Consider the following 11,624-nt stretch of genomic DNA (forward strand, 5'->3'; position numbering starts at 1 on the left):
TTGATTCTGCGGATGTTGGATTATTGTGAAAAAGAACTGATATGCTAGATGAGTATTTCATGAAAGAGTAGGTCCAAATAACGAAGTCTGACTTTGACTTTCATCATAACGTCCATAACAATCGGACTTTGTCCCAGCGCAGTTTTCTTGAAACTCTACAATGGTAAACAAAATGCACCAACCGTAACATGGTCATTATTTTCCAGTTTAATAACATCTCCGACTTTTATATTCATCCATTTTTCTTCCACTAATCTGAACACAACCGCAAAAATTATCTGAATACGTCTCAGACGTTCAAAATGAATGTGTAAGTTAATGAGAACAATTATTCCGAAAATGCGTTCTTCTTTTGATAATGTGTAACAGCTAACAATGTAGCACGTCCTGGTGGCTTCTGCAAGTCCTTCACAATGTTATCTAAAGCTTTCATTAACCATAATGAGAGGAATGAATTAAACGCAAGAGCTAACGTTTTTTTGTAAAGACACTTTGAATATTGAAAAAGTTGGTATTGCTTTACTGACACAACTTTGTTGAGTTAAGAACAGTATACAAGAAAAAAGTCTAGTAACTTAACAAGTCAAATACCATACAACACCAGGCGACCAGGCCAAAAGAAACGTCGCTCTGTCATCTACCGTATATAATGACGAAACAAACTTACTCGTCATTGCAGCAAATATGGACTTTGCGATTATTCACACCTCTATCACTTTTGTGCCGATTCTATAACATACATACAAAAAAGTTATTTATTTTATGTACAGTCCAGCCAACAAATCACTGGTGTTTGTATTGATTTTACGGCTGCAGATAACATCTGTAAAACGTCAAAAACCAGTCGATTTGCTGGCGGGGATATGTAGCCTACAACGTTATCAAGTTTTTTAATATGAGTTTTTGTTCAACAAAATGCGTTCTGAGTACCCACTGCACTCGCTAATGGACAAGCGAATGAAAGCGAACTCAAGATAATCAACCCAAACAGAAAACTATTTACATTGATTAAACGTTAACAAACGTTTGATCAATGTAAAAACGACTGATTTCGCTGTCTGGGAATATTCTTAGTCCAGTCCATTATTTCAGGATCATATTATAAACAGAAAACACTTCAAGTTGTTGAAATATATAATGCAGAAACTTCTAGAAAACAATCCGTCAAAATAAGTTCATTACTTACAAAATCATCAACTGCATCTTTGATCGCAGTGATGGCAAGTACCACTACGATAGGTATGAGAGTGGTTGTTGGATTTAATGACGATATGGCATCAATGTACTAAAAAATTAAAAATAAGTGCAATGATACTTTTAGAAATAGGTCGCAGCAGGCGTGGAAAATGAAAGTCGCAACCAGTGATACTATTTCCAGCCTATGTCTGATCACAGCTTCGAGAAGAAACACAGGGTAACGCGACTAACGCCCAAATTTGGTTTGGTAACACCTTATCTGATTAGTTAGTGTGGGTAATTTATACAATGCTGTTATTCTTAAAATCAATAACTAAAACCATCAATGGCTCAAATCTGGTTAAAAGGTTAGGCGATACTGAACATTTCTTACCATAGCAATCAATAAAAGATTCAATAAACTATTCAGGTAAAATTTCACCAAGATAGAAAGCAAGTTTTTTATGAGATCAATTACCGTTGTTATAACTGGCTTTGCTTGATGCATTGAGCACTTTATGTTGCAACTCTGCTCAAACGTGTTTCCAAAATACAATTATAAGTTTATAACCTATCTATATATAATAAGTAATCGCGGTTTCGTCTTTTAAGTCTCATCAGTGGAGTAAATGCACACAACAGTAGATGCATACATACACGCAACGTTCTATTCACAAGTCAACGACTATGGCAGTCCAGAATGGAATCAATAGATAAGGTACGATAATTAATTTTGTGATAAATAAACAATATATCTGGAACAAACTAAACCTACTGTAAACCTTAGCAGTTATCAATTCTAAAGAAAAATATTTCAAGTGATGTTTTCAGCGCACATAAAACGCAATATCGCAAGCAAAGAGCTTCATAAGTAAATACAGGAAACTATTGGCGACGCCATACATGGAGAGACAACACATGAAAATTTATGTTTAAGAGTTTTAAGTCGTAAACAACCAGCTTTTAAATAGCACAGCAGGAGAGCAAAACTTATCTGCAAGTGCAGCATGTTGAAATACAAGTCAGCGTGTAGCCCTATTTGAATAAAAATAACATTACAATTTGCAAACTTTCGCTTGCTGCAGTTTGGTTACCTTAACCCAAACTATTGCAACCTTTGTATGTAAAATATAAAATTCTAGTCTACATTTAATAGTCCACATACATACCTGCAAAATTAATAACACTACGAAGTATACATTGACCACCCGATGAAATTGTTCAAAAAGGTTCAAAAGTATAAAATTGTACCAAGTGTAACGAGAAGTTTTTATTTCATTGTCCTGCAAATTCAAAATAGATATGGTAAAATAATTTTAATGCAAAACATGTAATAGGCTTGGACTTGCATTAAATGTAACACATATATACTACATACAGTATCATGGAATACTATACCGTAGTGTCTAGTGTGTGTGTATTTACCATTATCAATGAATCATATATTTATTATATATTATACCAACAATCCGACATGCACAATGCCCGATTTAATTATTGAAAATAATCAATTATATATCATTAGGGCCATTTTTATTTTGACCTAAAAAAAAATTTTTTGACTTTATTTTTATCAAATTTTGACTTTACTTTGACCTAACGAAATTGCTTATTTGTAGAGGGCACAGTTCTTCCTTGAATTGATACCAGTTACCCAAAAACATAATATTTTGTCGATTTCAGACCCAAACGTAATATTTTGTCAAAAAGTCAAGGTGTTTTATGGATTATAAAAAGTGAGTCGTGTTTTTTGGCATAGGAAAATTTCCACAAGTCTGTCTAACTTTTGCTGAAGACGATTGAGCTTGCTTAGGCATTTTTTTTTATTATAGAATGTCAGTAGACTATTCCTAAAATCCAAACTGTTGATCTTCGAAAAGACCACGTTTCTGAAGAGGAAGTGTTTTATAAAAATTATTTAAATAAGTAACAATAAATAAACAATGGATAATTTGCGATAAAACTTAATGCTGATCCGTGGGCAATGGGCATTGTGACATATTTCCTGATTTTATGGGTTAATATGGTTTAATTGTGTCACAGTTTCTGATTTACAATGCTTCCTCAAGGATTTTGATAAAAATTACTTTCAAAAAATACAAAAAGTTTGTGAAAAGCCATAATTTGACAAATTTTGACTTTATTGAAAATGTTGACCTTATTTTGACCTATAAACTTTTTAGAAACAGTCCCCTAGGTGCTGAAAACAACTTTATTCTTTGATTCGTGGATAGACGAGGTCCTTAAAAATTTTTTACTTTATTGACTTTTGCGGGCCCTAATAATCATGAAATTGCTTTTCTGTATTACTCCTGCATAATAATTATGAAACATTGCATGTGTTTGGCAGCTAAGTGTAACAAGAATTGACTGCAACAAACACTCGATGCTTCATCTACAAGTTTGGTTTCATCCGTGCCACACCACAGATGCATATGAGCGGGACTGTAGAAATGAGTAATGTACATTAGTACAGTATAATTCAACTAAATTAAAATTATTTACCAAAACAATCTCATAAATCGTAACACTTGTCTACTAGTCAGATTATTGATAAAAAGTATCGTTTTTTACATTGATTGAATATCTGCAGACCTTGAATCAATGTAAAAAACGGTTGATTGTTCTCTGGGACTGTTTCCAGTCAGTAGCAGAACCACAGTTCTCCAATCTCCATGTTTTGTCATAATTAAACATGGTAAGAGACTACTGCATTAGAAAGTAACATGAAAAATTATTCTGAAAACGGGAAATTTCTGAGTGCTATTCGGCAACTTTATCACCAAGTCAAAAAACATTCTTTTAGAACTCGTTTTATTGCTTGTTTCTTTTACATTTTGTGTTATTTACAACATTTGCAAGCACTTAACATATTTATACAAACAATTGTAATTTATAATAGTCATTGAAAAGAACTAGGAAAGTTAAGAGGAAAGCAGAACTCTAAAAGATAGCTGTTTATTAGCCTTCTAGGTATAAGATTAGTTTTGATTTTACGAACAGTCAAACACTGTAGAAGGAAAACAGTTGACCAAGTCAAGGTCAAGATGAAAAAAATCCTTACCGCAATACTGCCTGATTTTCATATTTCAGTTTTCACATAGGTACTGTATGTGTCACAGTCGATAGGATTCAAGATTAGAGTCACCACCACTTTTTCTAATTTTAGTGGCTCAGGGGCAAAAAAGTTGAAAACCACTGCCAACACTCAACACAATAACACCTTTGGAAGAAACATACTTACAACATAATTGAACGTTGCATTGTGTTCTCTGTCATTTGCCACCAGATCTCTTTGTTCCTCTGTAAAAAAAAGTAGTTACATAAAACAAACAAGTAGCCTAGAACTCTAGAGGACTCACTTCACTTCAGTAAGTTTTCAATATTACCGGTACAAAAAGATGTTAAGAAAATGACTAGCCTAATTGTTTTGATTTAAATGGAACAATAAACAACCCGCTCATAAACAAGGGCTCACATGTGCGATTTAAATCAAACAAATCAGTCAAATAATTCATTGAGATTTTTTAAGCACATAAACTATGGAGGCGATATGGAGGCAAAAAGCTATCTTTAAATGAGATTGATGCAGCAATAGAATTTGCTGGTGACAGTAGTCTTAACATTTTGTTAAAAGTCCTTAACGATTGTGGTAAACCTGGGCCTTTTAAACCACACATGTTTCAAGAAGATGTGCTTAAAACGGTAACACCTTGACATGGTGGAAATCCCAGTCTGACAGAATCAGCAATGACATTTTAAAAGTGGCTTTGAGGGTTTCGGGAGCAAAAGCTTCCAGTGTAAGTGTTGACCGTGAAAAATAAAGAAATGTTTGTGCTACTGCTAAAGGATAAGGGAACGTCTGAGTTTAGCTATAAGTTTGACGAGATGAGTTTTGCCCACAATCCCGATGATCAAATGTATAATGGCACAATTGAAAAATATAGCTTACTAAGTAATTAATGAGTTAAAGTAAATTTGTTAGCCTATTAAAATGAACTCCTCCTCCTTAAATAGACAATAAAAATCAGTTTATCTAAAAAAAGTAGATGCAGATGAATAAATTGATTATGGGAATGTTTATTCTAGAAATGAGAAAGATTTTTAAAGGGCGGGGAAACCCAAATTCACTTTTTGCGAGTTTTTTGTTTCAGCGTGATGTCATTGTGTACAACATGCGTTTTAGCAAAAAAAAAATCCAAATTTTGTTTCCCTCGTCTCGCTAAGGCCGCTTTTGTTTGATACCCGTTTGCGAGGTCTCGCGCGCATCAAGCTGTGATTCTGTTCGCTGTGACGTCACAAGGTACATATAGTTGTGGCCAAAACTTTAAGACCAGACTTGATTTATGACGATTTTTGCATTACTTCAAAATACTGCATCATATATTATTTCAGTTGCATCATTTTTATGCATCATCTTATATCTGATGCAGTATTTTGAAGTAATGCAAAAATCGTCATAAATCAAGTCTGGTCTTAAATTTTTGGCCACAACTATATGTACCTTGTGATGTCACAGCGAACAGAATCACAGCTTGATGCGCAACGAGACCTCGCAAACGGGTATCAAACAAAAGCGGCCTTAGCGAGACGAGGGCAACAAAATTTGGATTTTTTTATTGCTAAAACGCATGTTGTACACAATGACATCACGCTGAAACAAAAAACTCGCAAAGTTAATTTGGGTTTCCCCGCCCTTTAAGAACTTAGATAGCAGTTTTGCATACTTGTAGAGGTAGACTGTAGAGGCTTACACCACTGATGCAGGCCCAGGGAATGAGATTGACAAGTTTCTGTATGTTGAAGTGTTGTTGGATGTGTATTATTCCATTGACTAGGTGCCACTGAACGGACCGGAATGGCCCGGTTCGGCAAATCCGATTCGGCGAGTCCAATTCGGCTAGTCCGATTCGGCGAGTGCCCTATTCAGCAATTTTTTGAATTTTTTTTTAAATTATTGGGTACCGTAGCCTAATTATCATTGCCGTTTTAGGGTTAGGGGTAAGGTGTTAGGGTTGGGGTAAGGTGTTAGGGTTAGAGTCTTAATTTAACGTTTAGCGTCGTTAAAACAATGTAAAAGCGGCAATGATAATTAGGCTACGGTACCTAATAATTTTTTAAAAAAATTTCAAAAAATCGCCGAATAGGGAAATCGCCGAAAAGGGCTCTCGCCAAATAGGGCACTTGCTGAATCGAACTAACCGAATAGTAGCAGACCCGAACGGACACTGTCAAACAGCTGTTCTTAAAATACCTTGCTCAAGCACCCATCTTGAGACCCACACCAGTGCTGCTTACTTTTCTGTTTCTTCACAACCTTTTAACCTGAAGTGAGCTAGCAAGGTAGACAAGTGGCTAAAGTCGGGCTACCATAAACCATTGTCATGTCCCACAAAACACATAAACTGTTTATACACAAATGATGGACTAAGTCAAAATCTTCATGCAAATACACAGTCTGTTTATAGCATTTAAAAATCAATTAATCAAATATATATTTTCCATCCAGCAGACACAATGAAAATATTAGTATAGTAGTAGTAGGCATCCTTCTATCTTTTCAGATGATCAGGGTTGATCGGTTTAAACCGGGGCGGTTTGAACCGCCCGGTAAAAACCGGTTAAAACCTGGTTTAAACCGGGCAGTTTTGACCACCTATTGCTGGTCAAAACTGGTCAAAACCCCTTTAGTGTATGAATCAAGTTGCTTTTCAATTGAATTAAAAGTATTACCCTCCATGTTATTAGTAATGATGTTCAACTATATTTTGTTTTGATCAACATAACCTAAATGCTGGATTTGGAACCAAAAATATTCAACTTCTCTGTTTGTTTTTGATATTTCAATCAGTTGGTTATTTTAATTACTGAGAAAATTCAATTCTAAAAATAAGTTTCTGATGAACCAAAAAATGCTTGGTAGAACGATGAACAATTTGCACAGCCAACTGAAGTACAAGAATTTATTCCAACAATTTTTTTTATGAAAAACATTTGCCTTCAAATTTTATCCAGTTAAAATAAAACAATGCGAATGCATATTCTAAGATGCTTTAAAAATTAAAGACAGGATAGTTTATGATTTGTTCTTTGAAGCAAAGTACATGTCAAGCTAAGAAAGGATTATCGGAAAAGGAACAAGTTGTGATGCCTTATGCCTATCTACTTTATGTAGAACACCTCAATTGAATAATTGGAATTAACAAGTCTCTCCAGTATATTCAAAGGGTCTGCTACTATTCGGTGAGTCCGATTCGGTGAGTCTGATTCGGTGAGTTCCTAACCTCTAACCCCTAACCCCAAACCCCTAACCCTAAAACGGCAATGATAATTAGGCTACAGTACCCAATAATTAAAAAAAAAAATTGAAAAAATCCCCCGTTAAGAGATCGGACTCACCGAATCGGACTCACCGAATCGGACTCACCGAAACGGGCCATTCCGATATTCAAATGCTTCATTCACCAGTCAATTTCATCTTTTCTTTCTCCCTCACCTTCTCCCTCCTCCCTCACCTTCTACCATCTCCCTCACATTTTCAGTGATTTTCTGGCGAACCCGATCAAGCAACTCATTACAGGGTTTTGACCAGTCAGGTCAGGGTTTTGACCAGTCAGGTCAGGTCAGGGTTTTGACCGGTTAAAACCAGGTTTAAACCGCTTAGTGGTCAAAACCCAGTTTTGACCACTTAGAGATCAACCCTGCAGATGATGGTAGCACTCTGGGTACGGCAGCTTCTCATATGGCTCTGAAGTCCAATCCTGGCGTGGCAGTCTCGTCCACAGTTTGGACATATGAAATCAGAGGAGTTCTAAGGCTGCTGTCTCTCTTTTCTTCTTTCCTATAGTTGCTTCCTCCGCCTCGACTGACTCTTTGCTAGACCCGCACTGACTTCGTAGCGCCATCTGTTGCGATTTGCTGCGATCAGTTCCCAGCTGGCAGGGTCTATGTCAGTCTGCTTCAGGTCTCGTTTGCAAACGTCTCTGTAACGCAGTGCGGGTCGTCCTACTGGGCGTTTCCCTGTGGCAAGTTCACTGTACAGAATGTCCTTTGGAATGCGCAAACGCAAACGCATTAACCATGACAAAATTAATAGTTAACAATTGCTACTGAATGAAAAGGAGACAGCAAAAATAGCACACAGGGTTATCATATCATCTACCCCATTTAATCATCCGTACAAAAAAAAACAAAAAACAATGAGAGTACATAGGAACCAAATGAATAAGTGTGAACAATAGAAACTAAGTGGAGAAAAAAGAAACAAATTCAACAGTTTGCAACACTAGCTTGAGGTTTTACTTAAATCTCAATGTCTTGGTAGAAAGATGAAGTTGTGAAGTCTTTCGATCTGAAACCTGTGCAGGTTAATCAATATCACAAGCCATAGGCGCCTAAGCCGTGGGGGCCTGGCCCCCATGCATATTTCTGAGTGGGGGCAACTTTTTATGCCGTATTGATACATAAAACATAAGATGAACTAGCAATCGGCAGCGGGAAAACATTTTTTAAATGCAAACCGCAACAGCTTCACGATAAATAATCACTAGAACGAGTAGCGATGCTACAATCCCAGATAGCAAAAATGTACCATTTTGCGTCGATTCAATGTCATCAGATGTTGAATGCACTCAAAAACAACATAATTTGCTACGTCGACGCAGCGTGCGTTTAGCTTTATGCACTTGCAAACAGACTCTATCTCGATGTTTAACGCTTTCGAAAATCGAAACCTCTGCAATGAATTGTCGCGGCAGTGAAAACCCCCTGCAGTTAATAGTCACGGCAGTGAATCGCTCGCTGTGAAAATAAGTCTCGGCCCGATAACCAACGCAACAAGGGCTGGTACAAACCGCATTGCGCACACGCGGCACAATCAACGCAACAACGGACTCGCGCAAACTGCACACGACCGTTGCCATAGAAACCCGATCAAAGGCAGGAATTTACGCAAACGCTTTCGTTTTATCTGCATCACGAAAACGGGCGTTACAACGAATTGAAAGCAGGTCAGTAATAAGTTGTGATATTGTAGTGAAGAGGGAGCAATGTCAAGTCGAAAACTTAATCAAACGTCTCTTCGTAACTATTTTTCAAGGGCTGTTGACCCAGAAAATCAGCCAGCGGTACCAAATGGCGCTCCAGATGATAGTCCCAATGATGTGCTGGTGGTAGCAGCTGCACAAAGTGCACAGGTAGAAGCATTAGTGGTTGACAGCCCATGGGATGTTGTTGTGGAAGAAGAATTAGACGTCCGCAGTCCTTCCAGTGGTGCTGAACTGCGTTTTGGTGTTCGTGATGGAAGAAGATATCAACGTGATTGGGAAAAATATCATTATTGGTTGAAGTACATACCATCCATTGATGTGGTCCGGTGTTCAGTTTGCTTATGGGCCGTCGAGCATTGTGCCCTTCTTCCAATCAGCTGCTCGAGAAAGCATTTTTGATGCGCTTATATTTTTAAGTAGATAGGGGTTGGCTAAACGAGGTCATGTGGAAAACAATTCAAACATCGATCAAGCCATGGGCATTCTTGAGCGTTATAATTCCGATGTAAATGCGTGGATGACAGAGAGAAGAGGCAAGTGGCTTGGGCATGATATTCAGAATGAAATACGCAAGATGCTAGCGCATGACATCGTTCGTAAAATTGTGGATAAGGTAAATGATTCTGCATGTTTCAATATTATGGCTGACGAAACTACAGATATTTCCAGGGAAGAACAAGTAGGCAATCGTTGTGTGTGCGTTTTGTACAGTGTTGTACGTTGACGCTGAGGCTAGCGCGGTCAGTTTATTTTTTCGTTGACGGAAGTGATAGCGCCGTCAACTATTTTGCCGATTTTAAGCGTCAAGCGCTATGCGTCGTTTTTCGTTTTCATGGAAAATCTCGTTTCACAATGAGAGTTAAATTTTGTTTGACGTTTTGACTTTCAGACTGATAGCAATGAACAATCTTTTTTGTGGCAGCTGTTCGTCTATCCAATAATGCAGCTTCAAGTTTGTTTATCGTATCCTGGGTTAATCTGAGTCGAGAAAAGACGAAATCGTCTTTCACAGCTCGAAACAGTCTCAAAAACCAAACTCGTTAGAAGTCGAATACTTCCGTTTTGTGAGACCCTGGCACTAGACGCTAGAAATTAGCGCTGACGCTAAAATAGCGCTAGAAATTAGTGCTGACGCCGTCAATTTCTTTAAGAGCTTACGAAGTACTTTACGCCGTAAAGTTTTTAGGCAATTCGCGCTGACGTCGTCCATTTATTTCATTGACGCGTACAACACTGGTTATGTAGATTCGCTATTCATGAAGGCTGGGTAGGTCTGATTGAAACTGATAAAACAGACGCAGAAACCCTCTTCAACGTATTGAATTCTAGCGCCATTGCCGCTAGATAAATATGTCCTTTTGTAGGGGGCAAGGCTATGATGGTGCCGCCAACATGAGTGGGCGTATCAGTGGAGTGCAGCGTTTATAATAATCGACGGTAGGTCGAACGTAGCGATAAGTCCGAGTGTGGCAATAAAAACAACCCTAGTGTGACGACATAATTACGTCATCCATCAACGTGACATTTTACTGAATTTATGTGGCTGAATGAAACACACTTTCGCCCCCACGGCCAAAAAAATAGTTAGGCGCCTATGTCACAAGCCATTTGAGAACCAAGTCTACCTTTCTTGAATTAATGTTTTATGAACGCAGTGGAAACATAGACAAACTTTTCATTTTTTATACGGATTGTTGCAAAAACGAATAACAATTTGAGTAACGTATATATATATACTTTACAAAAATCAAGTCATCTCACCTTTCTGTTTTTTCTTAAAACACCATAGTTTATCCAGGTCCAACTGGTCCATACTATAAAATCATACCACTAGATATTTCAAAAATTATTTTCAAATAAAGTTGCAAGATAAGATTGCATATTTTAAGGCACCTGAAATTGAACACAAGTTTATTGTATAATGCCATCAGTTTCAGTAAGATAAATTTTCTGCCAATAAAGTTTCAGAAAAATATGAATAACTTCTCCTTCAACAGATTGATCAGCTGTGATCTCCCATATTACCTCCCTTCATTTTGTTTTGTCTTTTGTTTTTAGTAGTACTTCCGGCATGCTTTTCATTCCAGTAATTTCCTTGATATTATCAAAATACTTCATTTTTTGTTGTCCTTTTTGTTTGTTTGCCTTGTACCAATTGTACCATCCCAGATTCCCAGTCAACATTAAATTTTTCAAAGAGTGGCTTCTTGCTAGTGTCCAAATATCTTCATTTTCTGAGGTTTATGTTGTTAATCAGACTCCAGTTATCGTCTATTTGTTGAGTGACCAATTCATTTGTTTTTCTTTCCATCCAGCTGATGCGTAATAGTCTCCTGTGACACCACATTTCACAACTTTTTAATGTCACATGTTTTGCACGTCAAAATTTCACATTGAGTT

The 11,624-nt window shown here is 37.1% G+C and overlaps 1 protein-coding gene across 2 annotated transcripts in view; it reads right to left on the reverse strand.

The window, feature by feature from the left end:
• Nucleotides 1–11,060, reverse strand: part of LOC145772262 (putative phospholipid-transporting ATPase IM) — a 42,273-nt gene extending 31,213 nt beyond the window's left edge. For both annotated transcript variants that reach the window (XM_082584126.1, XM_082584125.1), the window contains exons 1-6: nucleotides 10,986–11,060; nucleotides 4,421–4,479; nucleotides 2,346–2,459; nucleotides 1,187–1,285; nucleotides 668–729; nucleotides 183–255 (exon numbers count right to left, since the gene is read on the reverse strand). In XM_082584126.1, the coding sequence (XP_082440252.1) occupies nucleotides 183–255; nucleotides 668–729; nucleotides 1,187–1,285; nucleotides 2,346–2,459; nucleotides 4,421–4,479; nucleotides 10,986–11,037 (459 nt within the window). In that variant the 5' untranslated portion in view covers nucleotides 11,038–11,060. The remainder of the gene's footprint in view (nucleotides 1–182; nucleotides 256–667; nucleotides 730–1,186; nucleotides 1,286–2,345; nucleotides 2,460–4,420; nucleotides 4,480–10,985) is intronic.
• Nucleotides 11,061–11,624: the final 564 nt, after the last annotated feature.

Source organism: Aplidium turbinatum, chromosome 6, assembly GCF_918807975.1.
Source record: "Aplidium turbinatum chromosome 6, kaAplTurb1.1, whole genome shotgun sequence".
Lineage (NCBI taxonomy): Eukaryota > Metazoa > Chordata > Ascidiacea > Aplousobranchia > Polyclinidae > Aplidium > Aplidium turbinatum.